Raw genomic sequence first — 23,332 nt, forward strand, 5'->3', positions numbered from 1 at the left:
CTCTAGAGGCAATACTTACCCACTCACAAGCACAGAGTCTCAGTGTAGAGAAGAAACATTTTAATAAAACTCCTAATAAATCCTATTTAGTGCTATTCTTTGAACAGTAGAGAAGAACCCTTAGTGAGGCTTTGCTCCTGACTAGAATATCTCTCTTCTCCGCCCCCCCATCTTTTACTCTTATAGGGTGGTGGCATTCAAGCCCCTGGCTTAACAAGGTTCTTTCAACTGAGGGTGACCCCCCTATTTGGGCTAGGTTACGTACAGTCCTGCTTTCCTGTTTTCCTACAATAATTACAACATTGGTAACTGTATTTCACTACCCCTGCATACAGTACTAAGGTGATTTGTAACCCAACACCAGCCAAGTCTGTTGAATATGTAAACAGAGCAGGAGCAAATTGTATTTACATAAACAGACCCAAAGTCTCTCCCGCTCCCAGCTAGCTGTCAGGGAAGCATTCATTCAGACCCTGCTTACAAGTACGTACACACAGCAAAGGAAAACCTGCAGCTGTCCTGGACCAGCCAACTTGGACTTGTGGGGCTTAGGCTGTTTCACTACTGTGTAGATTTCTGGGCTCAGGCTGGAGCTCCCACTCCAAAGGGTCCTAAAGCCTGGACTTAAATTCAGCTGGAGCTGTCCAGAGTGGACAAACCCACAGGCCTGAAGCCCTTAGCCCTGGCACCTCCTGCAGGTCTGAAGCCTTGAATCCCGGCGCACCCCACAGAGATGAAGCCCCGAACCCTGGCGCACCCTGTGGGGCTAAAGCCCTGAGCTCTGGCATGCCCTGCAGGGAAGAAGCCCTGAGGCCCAGCGCCTCTTGAAGGGATGAAGCCCCAAGCCCTAGTGTGTCCCATGGAGCTGAAGCTCTGAGCCCTAGTGCCTCCCATGGAGCACGTTTCCGGCTTGTTCAGCCCGTCCCCGGCAGTAGGGCCAGGATGGGGAACGGAGATGGCCAGCTGCCAATCCCTCCCCAGCTGGGCTCTCTCTCAGGCAACTGCCATGCTGCACAGAGGCAGCAGCCTGGAGCAGCAACCCTCAGCGGGCATGAGAAGTGGCTCCATCCTGCTTCCTGCCCAGGCCCGGTGCCAGAGAGAGGGGCCGAACGTACCGGTACGGGGCTGCAGCAAGAGAAGGACAGAGCCCCCCGCTCCCTGGCAGGTAACTGGTGGGGCAGGGAGAGCGTGGCAGCCCCGGACTGGGAGCAGGTTCCCTGGCCTCGGCTCAGCCAGAGGTATGGGCGCTGCCCATGCCCTGCCCTCCCCTGCTGAGGTGTCCAAGAGCTTCGGAGAGACGATGGTGCTGCCAGTCTCCTTGAGCCAGGGCTCGCCCAGCCAGGCCCAAAGGGGTGTGCTCCCCACTCCTGTGGCCCCAGCCCCCCAGGAGCCAGTGGGATTGGCTGCCCGGGGAGCTGTGGCTGGAAGTTCCTCTCAGAGGTGACATGTGGGGTGGTCATGTGTGCCCCTCTTTACATTGTGACCCCCCCTTCCCCAGTATCAGGAGGCACGAGTCATCTCTGATTGTTACCACTCAAGAAAGAGATGTTGGAATCATTGTGGATAGTTCTCTGAAAACATCTGCTGAATGTGCAGCAGCAGTTTAAAAAAAGCGAACAGAATGTTAGGAATCATGAGGAAAGGGATAGATAATAAGACAGAAAGTACATAACGCTGTGTAACAGGGCATCCTTGGTCCTGCTTCTGTCTCAGTCGACAGGCTACTCAGAGACCCTTGTGTGACAGAGTGCTAGGTATGAAAGCCTGAGTCAGCACTCGGTTCACTTGCCACTATATAAATCCAGGGTACGCCCACACCTTGAAAACTGAGTGCAGCTCTGGTTGCCCCATTTCAAAAAAGATATATTAGAATTGGAAAAAGTACAGAGAAGGGCAACAAAAATGATTAGGGCGATGGAACAGCTTCCATATGACGAGAGATTAAAAGGACTGGGACTATTCATCTTAGAAAAGAGACAACTAAAGGGAGATATGATAGAGGACTATAAAATCATAAATGGTGTGGAGAAAGTGAATAAGGAAGTGATATTTACTCCTTCTCATAATAGTCAAATAGAATTAGACAAATAGACAAAAGGAAGTATTTCTTCACACAATGCACAGTCAATGCACAGTGGGACTTGTTGCCAAAAAGGCCATCTCAAAAAAGAATTAGAGAAGTTCATGGAGCATAGGTCCATTGATGGCTATTAGCCAGGATGGTCAGGGATCATGGGCAGCAGGTGACCTGCTGGCTCGGGGAGACTACCCCCACTCCTCCCATCCCCCTTCTCTCACCAGAGCCCAGAGGCCCCCCCCCACCCCGTGGCCGCCAGCCCCTGAGCACTGAGCGGGCAGGCGACCTTCCAAGTGCCATGTGGGCAGGTGGGCCACGGACCCCTGAGCCTTGGGCATGCGGGCGGCCCCCCAGCCACCAAGTGCCGGGCGGCACGTGGTTCCCAGCCCCAGCACCACCAGGCTCCCCCGAGCACAGGGCAAGCAGCCCCAGTGCTGGCAGCCCACCCTCGAGCACTGTGTGGTGCGACCCCAGTGCCCAGGGGCCCTCCAGCACTGGGCAGCCCCAGCGGCCCAGCCACCCCAAGTCCCAGCTGCAGGCCAGCCACAGCCCCCTAGCCCCAGCCCACTTCCCTGAAGAGGAGCAGCTAGCCTGTCTGGGCTGGGGCCAAAAGGGAAAGGAAAGCAGGAGGGGGCCTTTAGAGGAGAGCCACACTGGGCTGTTTGGGGAGGCAAAGCCTCCCCCAGCCTATGATACGCACCGCCCATGTCTGGGATGTAACCCCATGCTCTGGGAGGGTATCCCTAAACCTTCGCTGCTAGAAGCTGGGACTGGGGATGGATCACTCAATAATTGCCCTGTTCTGCTCATTTCCTCTGACGCATCTGGCAGCAGACAGGCTACTGGGCCGTTCGTATGTTCATGTTCTGTCCCAAAACCAGAACCACCCTTCTGAGTCTGTACTATTGTAGGGGCATTTGTGGTTAGTGACCCTGGCTCAGCTGGAGTGGGGGGTCCCTCCTTATCCAGACTATAAAGAGAAAGATAGGCAAAGTGGAGAGATCAGGTAGGGGAAGGGAACTAGCCCGCTGACTTCCAAAACCAGGGAAGGAGAGTGGAGAGACGAGACTGCTCCCCGGAAGAAGTGGGAGGTAAAGGGCTGGGAGGAATGGGGTTGAAAGCGGATTTGGGTAGATTTCAGCTAGCGCTGGTCTACTGACGTATCTGTGCTTGCTGCTGGGAGGTGGGGGCGGAGCAGGTGAGCTGCCCTCCACGTGCCTCCTGCTATGGACCCTCCTGTGGGCTGGAGGTGGCCAGGGAGCCGCAGGAGCTGACGGCTGCCTGCAGCGCGGGGGCTGCTGCTAGGGGCTTGCCGGGGCGCGCAGCGGGCTGGGATCGGCGCTGCCCCTGCCTCCCCTCCACGTGCCGCCCGCAGCAGGTGAGCGGCCGGCGGGCGGGGGGTGGCGCCTGGGATCAGGTGAGCGGCTGCCAGGCTGCTACCGCCGGCCGGCCGGGGCGCTCGGCTGAGCGCGGGCTTTGCTCCGCCCCCCGGCGCAGCTGGCGGCGCTCGGGGCGCTCCCGGGGCGCAGCCCTGTCCTGTGCGGGGCTGTCGGTCGGGCTGTGCAATCACATGGCGCGCTAAGAATGCTCCAAAGATGGCGGTGGCGGTAGCGGCGGCGGCAGCGGCCGGCGGCCGGGCGCAGCAGCGGAGCGGCTGGCTGGAAGTCCTGGTGCGGGACCGCTGGCACAAAGTCCTGGCCAACTTGGGCGAGGATGCCCTGGTGCTGAGCGGCGAGGAGCGCGCCGACGGCGCAGCCCACAACGGCGTCGGGGCCAGCGGCAACGGGGCGCCCTGCCGAGGGGCTGCCGCTGGCCGCGGGAGCCAGCCGGGCGCCGCGGGCAACCCCGGCGGGGCGGCCGAGCCCCCGGGCGGCGGCGGCGGCAGCAGCAGCCCCAAGGCGGGGGGTGGCCCCGGGGTGCGCACCGCCTTCACCGAGCTCCCCGAGCAAGTGCCCGACGCCATCTCCAACAAGAAGCGGTGCGTGAAGGTGCAGAAGCAGGAGCTGGGCGGGCTGGGCATCAGCATCAAGGGCGGCAAGGAGAACAAGATGCCCATCCTCATCAGCAAGATCTTCAAGGGGCTGGCGGCCGACCAGACCCAGGCCCTCTACGTGGGCGATGCCATCCTGGCCGTGAACGGGACGGACCTGCGGGACGCCACCCACGACGAGGCGGTGCAGGCGCTCAAGCGGGCGGGCAAGGAGGTGCTGCTGGAAGGTAAGGGGTTAAAATGGGCCCGGCAGCTCCCCCCTTTCCCCCTTCCCCGTCCGCGCACGGGGAGGCCAGGGTCGCCCAGCGGGGCAGGTGGGGGGTGAGCAGGGGGGAAGACACCGTGACTCCGGTATGCCCCAGCCACTTTCCCTGCTCCCGTGAGAGACTCGCGGATCAGGGCTTTGCTGCTGCCTGTGGGGCAGCGGTAGGTAAGGGGTGACAGACGCCGCAGAGCTGGCCACTCTTGCTACCTGTTCTCTGGCGTGTTTATGGCGCGGCGGAGGGACATATCCGCCCCGGAGCGCTCAGATCACAAACTCCAGGGCTGTGCTAGTCTGTGTGACTGGAAAGTAAAGAGTTAATTTCTTTTAAAGCAGCGCTAAGATCCCCAGGCGCACAGCTCAGGACTTTGCAACTCTATAAGGAAAGCAGATCGGATCGTACGTTAGCAGAGAGGTTCCAGCCTATGGCTAGGGAACGTTAGGAGTTAATTTGACTAAAGAAACTCCAGGAACCCCAGCTGCAAAGCTGCCGGCCTTGCAAGTTTCTCTGGGTGTATGTTTAAAAAAAAAAAAAAAGAGAGAGAGAAAAAAAAGAGAGAGAGGAAAAAAAAGAGGAGGAAAGCCTTGCCTGCCAGACCAGAACACAAACTACAGTACGGTGCAAACCTGAGCAGGATATAAAGCAACTGCATGTCTCTGGCCACACAGTTGAGGGATTTGAAACTCTTTGTCACGGGGAGGAAAGAAGTGTGACAGAACTCCAGGAACTACAGAGATCACACACATTGACGTGGGTTAAGTGAAAATTATCGCCAGGATCCCCAGCCTGCGGCTTTGCAGCCCTTCTTTCTGCAAGGAGAAGTGGTTAGGAAAGCCTTCCTAAACAGCTGAGATAACACATGACAGGGTGAGGGGGAAAAAAAAAGAAGCAGCAGATCTCAGATCCACAAGGAGGAGAGTTTGACTACTACTTTTGCGCTGCAAAACGGGGGAGAAACAAGCAGATCAGATCACACAGGGCTATGCCAACCTGTGTGACTTTAAATGACTGAAATTTACCCTCCCCTTCCTAGGTCATAGCAGGGGGAAAAGGGAACCAATCTGGTAGAAATTTGCAAATATTTCATTGAAACATTTGCAGGGAAAAAACAAACAAACAGACATTGATTCCCAAGCAGCAGTGAGATGATCTTTTAGAAGCCACCTTAAAAACTGAATGCAAAAGAAGCGAGTCTCACTCTAAATGAGTTAGTTTTGGCACACACTGTATTAAAGACCAAAAAAGAAGGCAAAGTGTTTGGGGAGGAGAGACAAAAACAAGAGAGAGGATAAGTGAGAGACCAGATAAAAAGTTCCATAGATCTCAAGACTTGTGAGAGCGGAATTGAAAGCTGTTTTTTTAAAAAAATCTTTTGTGTGTCTTTTTTCCTTGAGGGTTAATTTAGATGCTAGACCTGAGAAAAGGTTCAGCAGAAAGAAACACGCCTCGTGAGTGTTAAAAAGAAAATGCCCTTGGTGTGTATGTGTGTGTTTTGATAAAGTGCTTGTTTGTTTGTACAGAAGTTCATTTAACCAGAGGTTCTTGACCTTAGAGTCATTAGCATCTGTGGAGTGAGGTGGTTAACCTGCTGCCATTCCATACCGCCTATCTGAGTTTGAAATGGATTTGCTCAGTCATTTTCAACGTGTCCTCCCTGTGGTTCTACTAAACAACAATACAATTTCTGATGTGCCTCTCTTGAGTCACTGAAGAACCGTAATACCTCTTGGAATGGGGTGCATTTGAGGATCAGTTATAAATAGCGGACTATAAGTTTATGGTATGGAAAGGGGATGAGAATCCTTGGTTTAAAACCTAATAGAGTCTATGGGGTAAAAGACAAGGCAGAACATTTCAGCTGACTCTGTGGCTGTGAAAGTGAGGAACTGATCAACTTTGCATCTTATAACAATGGGACCTCAGCACCCAGAAGAAAGTGGGTAGTTGTTTGTCAGAGTTTTCTTATGTAATTGCCCCTTTTCTTCACTCAGCAGTGAAATGGTTCATGACGGTCTACTAGGTCAGAGAGCAGAAAGGGAGAGACTCTTGTGGCCAGATTCCATCTTTGGGAAGAGGTTACTGACGTATGGACAGAATTTGACCTTTGGTGTTGTCTAATGATTAACATAGCAAATACTGTATAATTTTCTTAACTCTTTTCCTCTATGCATAATACATAAAACTGGACATGCAGAAGCGATGTGACACTTATAAAAGAGTCAGTGTTGTTCCCTATAGGAGCAAAGACCAGGCAGTTTGACCAGGGATTCAGTCTACTCCTGCCCCCTCCGTCCCCCTTTTTAAACCCTATTGCAGCTGCTGCCTTCGGCTCGTTCCTCCATTGAAATTAATGCTGATGCCTTATTTCTGCAACAGAGTAGTAGTGCTCATCATTCAATGGTATGTTTTCATAGTCACCCCAATGGATGACTGATGCTGAAATATTTACATCGGGCCAGGTCCACTGGAGAAATCAGAATCTGCCATAGTGTCTCCTAGATCCTGCTGTTCAGTTGACAGGGAATCTATGAAGGACAGGTAGCTTAAAACAAGAGAGCCAGTTTGAGAGTCAGTTTCCCACTTTGCAGCTCATTCTTCAGTGATGCCATTTAAAACAGTCCTTTTATGATTAAAGAAAGGAAAATCAAAGGTTCTTTAAACTTTGTTTTTTAAAGAGGCTGACACAGCTGGACTGATCCTGCTTGCCTACTGCAGTTGATGGGGGTTTTGCTGTTGCCTGCAGTGGGGACAGGATTATGCCCTATATTATTTACTTGCAGTTCCCTAACCGTAGCCTCCTAGAGAGCTCTGTATTAAAAACAGTGGGCTTTGCAGGAAAAACACACAGGTGTGCAAGAGACAAACCTCCAGGAATTCTCCCCCATTAAAAACAATTGGCAAGGCAGAGGAACGTTGCCAGCTGCTGTGCTAACACGTTAGTTCTTGTGTCGTGATACGTTATGCTTATATTGTTGGGGAAGTAATGGAATTTACTCATGCCCGCTGGGCAACAAAATCTGAATGGGCGAGTTCAGTGCAATGGAGTTCTAAGGGCCTGATCCTGAAAGATGCTGACTCTTTCTGTTCCCAATTTGAAGTGGGTGAGGCTTGAAGAAACCCAGCATCTCACAGCAGTGAGGCCTTCATTTTATATGGTGTCCTCTATAGAAACACTATGCAAAAATGCTTGACCAGCTAAATGATGTATTTACAAAGTGGGAGTCAAACTGGGGTGCATTCCGCATGCCAGCACAGAGGATTAAGGCGATGGAAGGCACCCCCTTATCCCCTGTGCTTGCCACCTGCATTGCGGGTACTAACATGAAAGAGAGCGATATGTATATGGGGCGCGTGGCTGCTTCCCCTCCTGCATGGATGGGCGTGGAGAATGGGGGTGCATGCAATAGGGATGAACCTTAGGTCTAACCCCTTCTCCCCAACTGCATCAGCCAACGTATCGGAGCTGGTGCAAGGGGATGTAATCTGTACCAGTATAGGGATGGCTCAGTTTCTTTCTGCTCTTAGAGTAGCAGAACAATGCGCTGTGCCTTGCTCAGGGCTTGTGGCACACCCTCAATCTCGTACCCGTCTAACATGAAAGCAAGGCAACACCAATTTAGAGTGTATGTTTAGAGAAAGACGTTTGTGTAACCTCCTGGTCAGCGTGTGCTGTGTCCCCCTCGGTGCCCGATCCCCAGAGGAGGAGTCTGTTACAGAAATTTGAAAATAGAAAGTAATTGAGGCAGAGAGGATGCTGTTTTGGGAGCTTTAGGTGGAAGGTGCTCACACCCAGTGGTTTTAAAGAAGCTTGGAAAAAGGCAGGGGAGCTGTCCCTGACTAGCCAAGGAAGGGGGAGAACTGTAGGAAATGCTGCCAGGGTGAAGAGGGACAGCTCCCCTGTGATCTTTCCTGAGGAGGGGGAGATGTGCTTCTTTCTGAGCCCCCTTACTTTAGCCCTGCTTAGACCTACAACAGGAAAATCATGTGTTGGGGGAAGGAGGCAGGCTGGTGAGCAGAGGGAGTGGGGATAGCACTGGAGCTTAGGTTGGATTGTCATCCTCAAATTCGTGTTTAACCATATATGCACTTAGATGCTGTTTAGATGGGAAACTATAATATCTCTTTATAAAATGTGAACTGTTTACCTATGGGCTTGGAATGCTGCCTAATTGTAGTAATAGCTACTGCTTAAAAAGTGTGTGTGGGATAGCTCAGTGGTTTGAGCATTGGCCTGCTAAACCCAGGGTTGTGAGTTCAATCCTTGAGGAGGCTACTTAGGAATCTGGGGCAAAAATTGGTCCTGCTGGTGAAGGCAGGGGGCTGGACTCAATGACCTTCCAAGGTCCCTTCCAGTTGTAGGAGGTTGGTATATCTCCAGTTATTACCTATTACCCTCCAGTTAAATTTGGTCCCCTTACAGTAGACACCACAGAAAACCTAGTGATCTTTGAGATTGCGCAATGCGAGGTACTTACATTCAAGGAGATAGATATCTTGTTTTTTGAATCACAGGAGTATTAAAAAGCATCTAAGAATGATCGCTACATCACGGCACTTTCTGTAAGTACTAATGGGCCAAACAGATTCCCTTTTTATGTTTCTATAATAAAGTTAAAAAAACTAAACATAATCTATGCTAGTTTCAGGCAGGATTGCCTCTGCCTGCTAATTCATTGGACTGGGGTAGAGGAAAATAACCTAACCAATGTATGTGTTTACATCAGAGGGATTCGGATACACCTCTGAACCATATCACTTTTTAACATGCTAATATGGAGGTGGACATGATGGAGGCTGGCAAGCGTCAAAGCATTAAACACAGAATGGATCTTCACAGGGGTTCTTAATGTTTGTATGTATTTCACTCAGCATTTTTTGTGATTCTCATTTAGACTAGAATAATAGTCAGATAGGAGCAATTTTCTGCTCATTAGAGTGAATGGAAGCATATTGTTGCTCTGTACTATTATATGGTGTAATATTTCCCCAGTGGAATTTATATACAGTATTTCTAGGAGCTGAAAATACTGGCATCATGTACATTTAAAGTGTGAACTAAAGCAACGTGTGAAAAACAACTACTATAAATAAATTTCCCTTTTCTTAATCTTCTCTTGGGGAAAAAAACCAAAATAATTCATCCTTATAAAACAGAAGTCTACTTCACATAAAGCAAAATGGCCAAAGACTACTTGTTGACTACTGAAAAACTGCTCTCACTTACCTATGTTGTCATGTGTTTCCTACAGCAGTGATCTGGCAACAAGTTACTTTTAGGGGATTGCAAAAGACATTACTTGTCAAACAATGCTCATCTCCTGCAAGAATGTGAAAATAGTAAGAGAGATATAGGGCATAAAATATGTCCTTGCTGACCTATATATTACATTGTAGCCACTAACGAAATCTATGTATGCTTTGGCCCCGGGAATGTAGAGCTAAAATTGAGATTGCCAGTCACATGTATTGTTCCTCACTTATAAAGTTACTACTTATACCTACAGCAAATATATAAAATAGGCTAATCACTTCCTTTATGCCAGCAAATATCTAATTGAACAAATGCTTCTGTTATCATCTAGAAGCTGGATTGTGCTTAATGGGTTTCCTAGATATCTTTTAAACACCTTTTATTTGAATATCAAATCACAAGATAAAGAAGAAAGTTATATAATCTTAGTCTCAGTTACACCAGTTCCAAGAACTGTGTGATAATCTGAGTCCTGATAATTATGTTTGACTGAAAATTATGGTAAAGGTTTTGAAGCTTAGTTTTTAATTGAGAGGGAACACTTTAATCTAATCAATGGATGATCTATAAAGGCTAATATAGTCTGTAGGCAGTCTGTATTACCATGCACAAATAGGAATCAGTACCTCCTCCCAGTAAATCTGGTGAAAATTCTCCTTTTTCAATTGCTATAAGGAAAACAAGGATACCATGGGCTAAATCTTATGGGTTTACTAGGACCAGCTCATGTAAGTGGAACATGATTTGGCCCAGTAACACACTTTGTTGCTTAAACTTCCTTAAATGAATTTAGTCTGGCATTCAAGTTAAAGAATACCTGGAAAGGAAACCACAACTCTTGGCAGTAATGAAAGACTGAACTGTAAAAATGAATTGTTAGCTACTTCGTTTGATGTACATTTAAAAAAAAATAGAGAATTCCTCTAAGATAAATAATATCAAATATCAAAGGCTAAGGATTTGCTGCAGTTATTGAAATAGAACTGTATCTTGATTTTGCCATTTTTTTTCAATAACCATTCTAAACATATAGGAAGATGGTTTTAATACCGTTAACTATGTAATAAACTAGCTAATATAGACCACTACCCTCTGCTGGATTGAATCAGAACTGCTCAGCTATATGTCATTGGTCCTATAACAAGTATGGATATTCTCCTTTAGCTCAAATAGGGGACTGAATTTGGAACAAAAGGATCTAAGTTCTGTTTCCATGAAGTTCTCAGTGGCCATGTTTTTCAGCACAGTAATAACAGTGAAGATTCCCAAGTAGTTTTGCTGTTCATAGCCATTTAAGGCCAGAATGGCCATTATGATCACCTAGGCTGACCTCTTTCATAACACAAGGCATACATTTTCTCTTTAGCTCAATAGCCTGTGGCTGAACTAGAACATATCTTTTAGGAAGGCATTTGGTCTTCATTTCAAGGCTCCTATGTGGTGGAGAACTCACCATGTCCATTGATAATCTGTTCCAATGGTCAGTTAACCTCACTGTGAAAAATTTCCAGTTTGAATTTTTTTCTGATTTCAACTTCTAGCCATTGGATCTCTTTATGCCTTTATCTGTTCGATTATGTAGCCATGGATTTGTTATAAGTATTACAACTATGTCAGTACAAAGGGAAATTGGTTGAAATGGTAAATAAAGAGTCGTAAAATACCACCATGAACAAAATATGCTAGGGACAAGCCTGCCTGGCTGTTTCAAAGGAAACCTGTGCCTTTCTAATCTGAAAGAATTATTTGAGCAGGTCAGTAGTGTGATACAGAGGCCCGTTGATGACTCACAACTCTGTGCAGCAGCTCCTGTCAGGCCTGACAAACTCACTACATCTAACACATTGCTGTCATAGTATTTATCTATAAAGAATGTTGTGTGAGGTATCAGTGAAAGCTGGCGACACAATGGGTATTAGTATTGTGAAATATATGTATTAACACTATATGAGGCATTTTAGATACTAGTATGATGCTTTAGAGTCTGTAACCAAACAGAAGAGGAAGCTGGTTTCTTCCAGACAGGAGGAAAGGTAGTTATCTTCCTGTATCTATTGTAAATTAAGCATTGTGGAATCAGCAGAAAGGAAGCCCTGTTTGCATATTGTCAATAGGAAAAACAGGTTGATAGGGGAGATGAGAACTCAGCATGGCACCAACACACTGGAAAACAAGGAACAGAGGAGAAGAGTCTTATCTGGGGGTGCACTTTGAAAGGTTACATTTCAAAGATTTGCAGCACTGTAAGAGGGAGGAAAAAGAACCCCTTTGTTATCCATTTTGCTGAGGAACACCCTTGGCAGAGGGGGTTGATTCTGAAGAAATGGGTCCTGGATAGACTAAACACCGGCAAGCAGAAAGATATTGAGAGTGAGAAACTAGGGCTGTAACCTGTTAAGCTTTAGTCTCGGGAAAGCGTGATATACTTTTGGTTTATTTATAACTGTTTCTGTTTCCATTATTCTTACTCAACCCTCACTAGAATCTGTGAATCTTTGCTCTTTGTTAATGGACTTATATTTGTTTTCACCATAGATTACAGTGCTGTGTGACAGGGGATGGATGATCACTTGATGATTACCTGTTCTGTTCATTCCCTCTGGGGCATCTGGCACTGGCCGCTATCGGAGGACAGGATGCTGGGCTGGATGGACCTTTGGTCTGGCCCAGTGTGGCCATTCTTATGTTCTTATGTTATAAAGGACCTGAGCTTGTGGAGTAACCTTCCAGCTGCGTGTACACTGTCTCTTTGGGGACAGCTTACCTGCTAATTGGTGTGAATGTTGAGTGACGGGCTGGACACTACAGGGAGATGCTTCCGGGGAGTTTGGGGACTGGGGTACACAAAGTATTAACTTGCAAGGCAAAATAAAGGATCTTGAGAAGTTTGCTGTAGGGGCAGGGAACTGATACTCAGTTTAGCACCAACATGTCTCTCGTGCTGAACTGGAAGGTAACATGGTGTCCTATGGTTCTGGATGCCCTGAGAAAGTGTCACAAGTAGAAAAGAAGATTTAGTAGATGTAATTTATTTGGGCATTTAAAAATCTTTTCACCAGAGGGTATTAAGGAAACTCTGTAGTCATGGAGGGAGAGAGAAGGTGTTGTCATGGATTGGAAACTAGCTAAGAGAGACACAACAAAGAGTTGGGGATCAATAGTCAGTTCTCAGCAGTGCCCCAGAGAACTGCTGAGAACTGTTCTGTCCTAGAGCCAGTATCTAATCTGTTTACCAGAGAGCAGGAAATGGGATGAACAGTGAGTATGAAAAAATTCCAGAGACACAATTATTCAGGGCTAGAGAGGCTTGCGAGTAACTCAGAAGGAACACGCAGACAGGTCATGTCAGCTGTGAGCACCTGTTGGTAGGATTAATGGCTGCTTCCCTTTGCATAGCTCCTCCCCGCCCCTCACCCAGCATTTGGGGCTGTGGATCACGCTGTGTGTTGGGCCCTGAGTCATACACCTACTGCTCCCCATCAACTTCACAATCTTGTGTAGATGCCCTCTGCAGAGCACCGTTCGTTGGCAACTTAGAGTGCCTCTGCATGGGTCTCTGTGACTTGGCCTCCGTGCCTAGCAGAAAGGAGATATTTCTACTGCATTTTGTGTCTTGTGTGCCTGTGAAGAGGGGGAGTTTATTGAAATGAGAGTGTCCAGCATCTTGCAAGCTCACAGAGCATAGCAACACAATATAATACATTGTGACACAAAGTAACTGATCCAACAGCACCTGCAGGGGGAATTGAAGTAATCAGAATGCAGTTGACCAACTTCAACTCAGTAATTACTCAGGTTTAAATCTGTCAAAAACAGCAGTGTTAGCAAGCTTGCCTACAAGGAGGTATAACTTTTTACATTTAAACATTAATGTATATCACCTATAATTAGGGTGACCAGATGTTAAGGGGAAAATATTGGGACTGCCGCAGGGGGAGAGAGGCGGGGTGCGTTTTTTTTACATTCACCCGTCCGGGAGTTCGTTGGCAATTCGGCAGAGAGTCCTTCAGTCATGGACGGTCTTCGGCGGTATTTCAGCGATGGGTAATAAACCTTGCCGCCAAAGACAGAAGCACCCGCCGCCGAAATACCTCTGAAGACCATCTGCGACTTAAGGACTCTCCGCCGAATTGCCGCCAAAGACCAGGAAACAAAATATCGAGACAAATGGCGTCCTAACCATACTCTGATCAGGACGTGGGACAGTCTCCTCAAAATCAGGACAGTCCTGATTTTATCAGGACGTCTGGTCACCCTACCTATAATGCAGTGCATCAAATGGAACAACTAAACTACCAGAAATATCGGCATAAAAATACCAAGTATGGCATCAACTCATCAGTTATCTGGGATTGTCCATGTGGGTGACTATATGTATTTTATGAGGTGTGTTTTGTTATGGAGTTTTAGCTGTGAAGTCTATATTCTCTCATTTCATAGAATGCAATTAAGCATATACTTTGTGAACAGATCTCTCAGGTTTGCTTTACACACCGAGTTCAGATTGATGTACTCTTTGCTACATTGCTGTATTCTTTTTAACGTTAATGAAATCAAGAAGCATCATTTTTTTGGCTAACGGGCAAGCTAAATTTACTTGCTGCTGCTGTACATTTTCATTTTGGTCTGTTTAATTATTCTGTCTACAATTCCAAGTAATGAAAGAGTTAAGCATTCTCTAAATCTGTACTTAAGGCACTGCACTGTATGTCATCTGAAGTAATATATCTGTATTGTAGCACTTGAGTAAGATGTAGTTCTTAATTGTAAGGAAATGAGCCAGAACAGTAGACGGGAGAGACTGTCTGTGATTTGAAATGATTAACATACAGTGCACTCCTGATTAAAATGTTATGTAGCCTTTTGCTGAGCTACTGGAGGTAACTATATTGGCAGAACTAATAAAGCCAGATCCAAAATAGGGCTTTGAATACATTTTTTATTTCCTTGAGGTTTAGGGACATTTTATGTGTTGTTTTTTATTAAAGTTAAGCACACTAATAATAATTTCAGCTAAAGTCAGAGCCTGCTCCTGGAAACACTAATACACATGAGTAACTTTTGTTCTTGTTAGTAGGTTTTGTTCACATCAAAGGCCCCAACTAGTGTATGTAAGGTTGCTTATTGAATAAATATCTGTAGGATTGGGTCCTAGGAGAACAGTATTTCTTCCCTTCCACTTGTTGTTTTAACTCTCCATTTTAAAGCATATTCAGTGTTTGAACATCAGAATATAAAGCCTTCAGGAAAAAAAGGAAAGTGTCCAAATTTTCTGCTGGTGTAAAAGGGTTCTGTTGACTTCAATGGAGTTTTGATTGTTTACACCAGCAAAAAAATTGACCCTACAGTTTGTGGGTCCTACTCACGACTCATGAGGCAGATATTTCAGTCAGACCTAAGAGTAACGTGGCCATTTAAATAAGTTTATTGCTCTATTGTTGTTAGTGTGTTCAATGGTACAAAAGCAATTTTCACTTTATACCATTAATGTAATGAATACTTGTGAATGTTGATCAGTTAGGTGAGAAAGATATTTGATGAGGTTTGGTTAATTAAGATAACCAAAATTGTTTTATCTACAAACTGACATTGGGTTTGATTCTGCAAGGTTCTGAAGTTGAGGGGTCAAATTCATTGCTGGTGCAATTGTTTCTTCTTTTCATTGGACTAACAGTAAAGTGAATTTGGTATTCAAGGTGTTCAGGAGGGATTTAGCATAACCCACCCTAACCATGTGGTACTTTGCCTTCCTCTAGTGGCTAGGCCACATAGAGAAGTTTGAGTCTGTTACTGCCTCTCAGTGGATGGTCCTGGTGTTTTAGCGTGAGTAATAGGGGCTCATGTTTTACATCCAGAGAGAGGTCCCAGGTTTAGTCACTGCAAATAGTCCCCTTCCCCAGCCTGGGTGGTGTCTATCTTCTTCCACTGGAGTCAGTAGCAAAAGTCTCATTGACTTCAGTGGGAGCAGGATTGAGGCCTTAAAGGGGAATAACAAGTAGGTAATGGAAAATGCTGTTGCAGACCAGATTCCTCATAGTGGGCTACATCCTGTTTGCTTTATTCATGCAAGACCCCCATTGGTTTGAAATTCCAGGGGGGGAATTTAACACCTGGACTTAATGAATATTTTGCATGAATAAGATAAGCAAGCTTTGTCTTCAACACTGCTGCTGTTTGAGCTAATTGAGTTTTGTTCCCTCAGTCCCCCCCTAATTTGAGGGGGGTTGTGTATACGAAAGTTTTAACTTGCCGTACCTTTCCAAAGAACATTTAATCCTCTCTAAATGTCCACTCTTACCTCATTCATACCAGCTAATCTTACACAATTACTGATTTGCCTGGTATGTATGACATCTATCCATGATGCATAGTGGTGGTGGTGGGGTCCTCCTGAGAACCAGTATCAGAAGAGTACATTCCTGGAGGATATATATAATAGGCAACTTAAAACGTATTTCTGTGGTGAATGTGGTGAACCTTATTTCAGTGTTGTGGGCAGTGCTGGCCCATTTTTCCCTCCCACCCCAACAGAGTAGTGATTTCTGTGCATTCTGCCACTAGAGGCCTCGTCCAGGGCCTACAGCAGCAGAATTCAGCTGACTTTAACTCTCTGAAAACAAACACGTCTTCCTGAGTTGAACTAGAAAGGGTATGGACTGAAAACCAGAATGAACTGGTTAATTGTATACTCCTCATGAAGCATCCAGATGTGATTACTGCAGTTTGCGAAAGTTAAGTTCATGTAGCACATTTCCAAACAGTAGAGTCTGGATATTGCCCAAGTAAATGGCCTGACAAAATGTTAACACAACTCCAGTTCTTTAAACAACTGAAGTAGTCTTGAGCATGCTGTCAGGAGACAGAGCAAAACAACATAAAGTCTGTCTACAAAACTTCTGCTGGTATTGCAGAGGCTGCTGCTAATCCATTGTTTCTGCCATGCAGTCCCTAGCCAGTGCAGGGACGCTTCCTCATCTTGGCTAGAGAAGAGCCTACATTGTAAGTCCAGTTTCCTGTGTTAGAAACTGAATGGCAAGTACTGAAGGTCGGCAAGAATGTCAATCTTCTAGCTCAGGAGAGAGGTGTCCAGTCAAAAAAGCTTTGGAAAAATACAGGATCCTCATTCGGTAAAAGTGCCAGTGAAAGCAATTATGTTAAAATCTGTTCACAGTCCATTCACAAATAGCTGTTTGGGTAAATAAATTGTACCCATATGTTTCATGGGGGCAGACCATAAAGGAAACATATAAGGAACAAATTATTGGTGTTTCCACTTCACATACAACAAAATCAACCTTCAAAGATCCCATTAAGGAAAGGCTATAAATACAGATCCTAAAAAGATGATTTACAAAATATTCCTAAAACTCAAAAATGGTCCTAAGTCGGTTACATTTCCCTTTCACCACCTGTTATACTTGTTTTTTAAAAAAGGTGTAGAATAGACTGTCAAAATAGCAGAATTAATCCATAAAGCCTAGATGAAATAAATATGGGGCCTGAACCCCTATGGTAATTCTCATCCCACCAAAACAGAGCAAACTCCTATTGAGGTTTGCTTGTGTGAGGAACACTGAATCAGGGCCATTGTAGGGTAATTGAAATGTCTGGCTTTGCTATTTAAAACCTACAAGATCATCATATTTTCATGAGAATATAGTTTTACATACTAAGAGGACTTGTCAGAAACCCCATATTTTTCTAGTAAAAATGTTTCTTGGAAAAAAATACTACTTTGCAATTTTTTGGCTGGGAAAAATTCCAGGTTTTCCATGGGATTTTTTATTTCATTTTGATTTGAAATGACATTTCTAAATTTTTTTTAAAGTGGATTAGTTTCAAAATGTCAATTCAAAATGAAAAATTTGAATTTGAATTTTCTCATCAGAAAATCAAAACAAATTCTTAATTGACATTTTCCCTGTGGAAATGTTGATAAAGTGACATTTTCAAATGGGAAAACTATTTAGCCAGAAAACCTTGGACATCTCTACACAGTAGTTCTGAAATACACCTCTACCTCGGAATAACGCTGTCTTTGGGAGCCAAAAAAATCTTACCGTGTTTTAGGTGAAACCGCGTTATATCGAACTTGCTTTGATCCACTGGAGTGCATAGCCCCGCCCGCCTGGAGCACTGCTTTACCGCGTTATATCGATCTTGCTTTGAATTCGTGTCATATCGGGTCATATCGGGTCACGTTATATCGAGGTAGAAGTGTATCAAGTATCATAATTATGTGGTTCATTATATACCCAAGCATCTGTATTTTTATATCTTTCCAACAAAGCTTTTGGACATGTTATCCCTCTTAACTGGGTTCTGTTCTGTTTCCTATTACATATATCTTCATGCATTTCATGGTGCTGTGGTGTGGTATTGGGGTTGTATTTTCATGAGCTGAGATGGCTGCATTACTAATGAGCAGTGAAGCTGTGAGTGACATACTATGAAATGTGAGTTCTCATAAAATCTTTATACTATGCCACAGTGTATCCCTCATGTGTTGCCTGTCGTACAGGAAACTGTTTTACAAATCTATGATAAAATTTTAATTTTTAAATTGGTATTTTTCAGATACTCCTACCTGTAAGGTGGTAAGTTTCCTTAGTACCAGGATATTCACAGTAAAGACCCAAAGAAAAAGAGAAATTTTAAATAAATTTCTGAAGCCTCTAAAAATTGCCATAAAATATGCATAACTTTTTTACTACTCCTTGTTACAGTTGCAACTTCAGTTCTGCTTCACTTGGAGTCATAACACCTTTAACTTTTGCTTTATTAAAGACTTACATGTAGAGATATCTATTTGAGCTAATTAGGGAGAAGGGTTCACAGAGTCATAGAAGGTGAGCTTCTTGTGGAGGGACTTGAGGTAATAGTACTTCATTCTTTTTTTCCCTCTTTCCCTGTTCACAAATTTAGTAGGGTGAAAAATGCCTATATATATATATAGGTGTTTTTCACCCCACTAAATATGTATATATATATGTGTGTGTTAAGTGGAGTTTACGGAGGTGAAGGAAGATTTGATGTGCTTATATCCTGACTGTATTAGTCTGTTGGTCAAGTGGCCCTGTGATGAACTCTGTGGGTAAACTCCACTCACGGATGGAGCCTGACTGACTTCCTCGGGGCTCTGTATGAGTACAGGGATCTATTTGCGCAGAGCTTATTGCAGGATTGTGTCCTGTGGGAGCAACCTGCCTTCCAGTTTCTGTATCCTCTGGTAGTAAAGCTATTCTGTCTCCTATTGAAGAGAGAGTTTCTGTGTTCCAGAATTTTTTTTAACAAGAAAATAGATAATAGAATAGATATGATACCAGTTCAGCCTCTGAGCTCATTTCTGTGCTGGTCACTGATAGTTCTTTAAACACCAATTATTTTTTAACCTAATGTTCGGTGTTAACCAAAGAAAGTGAATTATTCATACTGTCAGTTATGGGTTGGATGTTGGATCCGTGACAGGCACCACAGAGTCAGGGCTATGGCCCCAACTTTGGAACGGTCTCTAAGAAGGACTCCTACAGTGTACGAGACCCCTTAGGGGTTTCACTGTTCCTCCAGGCTAATCCACACAGCTTCACCGCTTCCTTAGACTGGACTTCTGGACCTGCAGCGCTGCTGCTTCAAACTGTGAAGCTCCATTCAGCAAGTCCAGCTGAGACAGACCCCTGATGGAGATTTGTATCCTTTTTAGGGATCAATGCACCTCTCCAAGCATTTGCAGTGACACTCTCACTGTGTTGTCAAAACAGTAGGGTTTATTAGTCATCTGGAACACAGCAAAGGAAGTCTTTAGGTTAGCATAGAGGAATGAAGCTTAAAGTGTAGTCCCCTCTGCTTTGCTTGGAGCCCAGCCAAGCTGTAGTGAACCCCACAGTTGAAGTTCCATCTCTCTCCCTCCATCTGACCTTCTTTGTCAGGCTCCCAGGTGTGCCTGCCTGCTTCCTGCAGCCCACACTCAACCCCCATCTCTCCAGTTCTTTGTTCCTGAGACGGGTGGGGTGGGGCAATATATGGTCATAGTTTGCTGGGTGTCAATGACCAGGCATTTGGATCTGTCATTATATTCTCTTGATATGGGACAAGGGGGTGAGGCACCATCCACACCTATCTCTTAGCTTGCCCCAATGGTCCTTTTCCATCCACTAGGTCTGAGGTTCTCAACCTTTTTCCTTCTGAGGCCCCCCACAACATGGTATAAAAATTCCAGGGCCCAGCAGGGGAAGGGGTGATGTGGCGCTCTGGGCCAGGGGGTGGGAATTCAGGCATATGTGTAGTTTGACTTCTGTTGTGGGTGGACAGGGGCCAGCGGGGCTCAAGCCAGCTCCGCTCGGTGGGGTCTGGGGAGGGAGCACCACCTCCACCCTCTGACTCACCTCAACAGGCCACCCGCCTGTCTGGGGTGTGTGTGGGGGGAAGGGGGGGAGGCGGCAACCAAATGTTATAACTCAGTTGGGGGGCTTAGCTCAAAAACTTTGAAAACAGCTCAGGGGGCAGGGAGAAGGGTAGCTAGGGGCTGTGTGCAGGTGGGGGGTAGCTCAGGGTGCAGAGAGAGAAGTAGCTAGAGGCTGTGTGGGCATAGTCATGGCTAGCAGACATTCGTGTTCCTTATATAGCAGTAGATAAACTAGATACCCATGAGCTGTCCCTGGGATACAATTAGGAAAAATTGTGGACAGCTCTGCAAGAAAAATTCTGGTTTTCCGATCAGCCCAACAGTAGTGTCTTCTGGAGGGTTGTAGTTCAAGATGTAGTTCTGTGATTACTGGGCAGACAGAATACACACCATTCTAGAAGCCCCATCACTGTGGAGATTGCATTTGACTCCTCTCTGGTTTCCAGTGAAGTGCAAACTTGCTGCTATGTGACTGTCACAAAAATAAGTCAGTCTGCCTTTCTGTGCATTGATTATAATATTAGGTGATGTTAAAAACAGCCAGATGCCGCTCAGGCTGATTATCAAAATAGTCTTATACAGGAAACTGCATTTACAGCTAAATAAACAATTTGCATGAGTGAAGTGTTAAACTTGATTTCCTCCTGTTAAATGTTTTGTACACCTTCCTGGAACTGCACAGACATTCACTGGTGTTGAGTGGTATCCTAAGACAGGGAGAGCTCTCGTCAGTTGGTGATGTCCTTTTGGCTAAATGCCAGAGTTGACATGCTTCTTTATCTTGTTTCTTTTAGAGTTGCAATGCTGCCACCTACAATTAAAAGAGGGATTTAACCATAAAGTAGAGAATCAAGATATGTTAAACATATCCCTGTTTATCATAAACCCCTATACTGCTAGTACAGCTGAAGGCTGTTCCTTTGCCTAGGCCCTGGTCTTGCAAAACATTTACTCACTTGGGTAACTTTACACACCCTGAGTAGACTCTCATATTTCAGTGGAATTTGTTAAGTGTGTAGAGTTACTCATCTGAGGACGTGTCTGCGGGAGCAGGCCCAGATTTTCTTTTTCCTCTGTTGTGTCCACATGAGTTCACTCAACCGTCTAAAATGTCCCACTTTTGAAGAAACTGATGGTGAATAATACTCTCACAAGCCAAAAGTGAGAACAAAAAGTGTTAAGCTTTTTCATTAACAGTCCTGCTCCCTTCTTTCCCTTCCCATCCAAACGTACCAAAACCGAACAAGCAAATAAAAGGTAATATGTGCCAGTGGAAAAGTAACATCAAGAAAAAAAAAGTAGAAACTTCAAAATGGTTTCAAAACAAGAGCAGTATTGCAGAATGTGTGAATTTAAACTCAGATCCTACAAATTTATGCATACGAGTTTCCCCACAGTATCCAATTTGATTACTTATGTTTGATGAAGGGAGTCTAATGGTTAAAAATCTGTTACATCGTTACAATTATTTAGCAAAATGTGAGATCAGCTATATTTGAACGCTGTCAGTATAAAATTTGTGATCCAGAGCTGCCCAGGAGAACAATACCCAAGTCTGAAACAAAATGGCTTTGTTTGTACAGCACACAAACAGAATTATGCTACTGGCCTTCTTTCATGGGAAATGGGGAAAAATGGATTCTAAACCAAAGCAGTAACATGTTTGCGGTTTGCCCATCATAAAATGGGATACAAGTGTCTTTTCCCTCAGTCAGCTTAAAAATGCTCCAGAGTGAACTGTCCACCAAGTAATTAATCTGAGTAAATGTATATTAGCCAAAGTTTAACATAAGCCATAAAATACCTCAGCTGTGTCACAAGACTGTACAGGGCACTTTAATTACTAAGATTTTGTTCTCTGATTAGAGACTCAGAATTGGTTCCCTGAATTTGGTTGCTAGCAGTTTTATGGAAGACTGGGTTATAGAGCAGCACTGTGTTGCCTTGCAAAGCTGCTTTTGAAAAACGCAAAATTAGAAAAGGTTCAGAGAAGGGCAACTAAAATGATTAGGGGTTTGGAACCAGGGCTGGCTCCAGGCACCAGCGGAGGAAGCACGTGCCTGGGGCGGCACATGTTAAGGGGCAGCATTCTGTCCATTCTTGGGGCAGTCCGAGTGGCTTTTTTTTTTTTTTTTTGCTTAGGGTGGCAAAAATGGTAGAACCGGCCCTGTTTGGAACGGGTCCCATATGAGGAGAAGTTAAAGAGGCTAGGACTTTTCAGCTTAGAAAAGCAGAGACTAAGGGGGGATTTGATAGATGTATATAAAATCATGAGTGGTATGGAGAAAGTGAATAAGAAAAAGTTAATTTACTTGTTCCCATAATATAAGAACTAGGGGCCACCAAATGAAATTAATGGGCAGCAGGTTTAAAACAAATAAAAGGAAGTTATTCTTCACACAGCACACAGTCAACCTGTGGAACGCCTTACCTGAGGCGCTTGAGAAGGCTAGAACTATAACAGGGTTTAAAGGAGAACCTCCATGAATTTATCTAGTTAAGTCCATTAATGGCTATTAGCCAGGATGGATAAGGAATGGTGTCCCTAGCCTCTGTTTGTCAGAGGCTAGAGATGGGTGGCAGGAGAGAGATCACTTGATCATTCCCTGTTAGGTTCATTCCCTCTGGGGCACCTGGCATTGGTCACTGTCGGTAGACAGGATACTGGGCTGGATGGACCTTTGGTCTGACCTAGTGTGGCCATTCTTATGTTTTGTTTGTTCCAATCTTTTTCCTTGGACAGTTTTGCTCTTTTGCAATGATTTGGTGGAAATACCTCCTTAAAGAATCCCAGCTAGTGGGGAGGGGATGCAGGAAGGTACACACCAGTGCTTCCATATGACAGGCAATGGGGTAATTCAACCTCCCTCATATACTGAAAGTAAACAAACAAATCTGAGTTGTTTGGTCCTTGTTTTGCACCTAATTCTGAAAATGACTAGCTGAACTTTGAACTCTGGCCTGATTCTTGTTCCACACAAGATACTATTGAGTTATGCCAATGTAAGAGAAGAGAATCAGGCAGATTGTGTTCATTGTTGGATGTTCTGAAAGATAAATAAATTTAGAAGCAACATAAGAGAAGAATATGGAGCAGAGAACGTGGCTCAGAAGTAGAAAGCCCAGTCATCCTCCCACTGAATTCAATGTCAAATCCGCTGTTGATGTCGATAGGAGCAGGATTGGACCTATTTTTTTTACAGTGCTTTGAAAATGTAAAGTGCTCAGTATTTTTATTCATATTATTCAGGGGTGCCCAGATTTGGCTCCATTAAGAACCACATAAACCACTGGTCAGGAAACCAAGAGCGGCACATAATTTGAATAAAATGGCACAGATTGCAGCCAC

At 45.1% G+C, this 23,332-nt stretch overlaps 1 protein-coding gene across 1 annotated transcript in view; it reads left to right on the forward strand.

Annotated features, from left to right (window-relative positions):
* Positions 1-3,635: 3,635 nt before the first annotated feature.
* Positions 3,636-23,332, forward strand: part of SNTB1 (syntrophin beta 1) — a 156,519-nt gene continuing 136,822 nt past the window's right edge. The window contains exon 1 of the mRNA XM_045006776.1: positions 3,636-4,294. Within this exon, the coding sequence (XP_044862711.1) occupies positions 3,673-4,294 (622 nt within the window). The 5' untranslated portion in view covers positions 3,636-3,672. The remainder of the gene's footprint in view (positions 4,295-23,332) is intronic.

This window comes from Mauremys mutica, chromosome 2, assembly GCF_020497125.1.
Source record: "Mauremys mutica isolate MM-2020 ecotype Southern chromosome 2, ASM2049712v1, whole genome shotgun sequence".
NCBI lineage: Eukaryota > Metazoa > Chordata > Testudines > Geoemydidae > Mauremys > Mauremys mutica.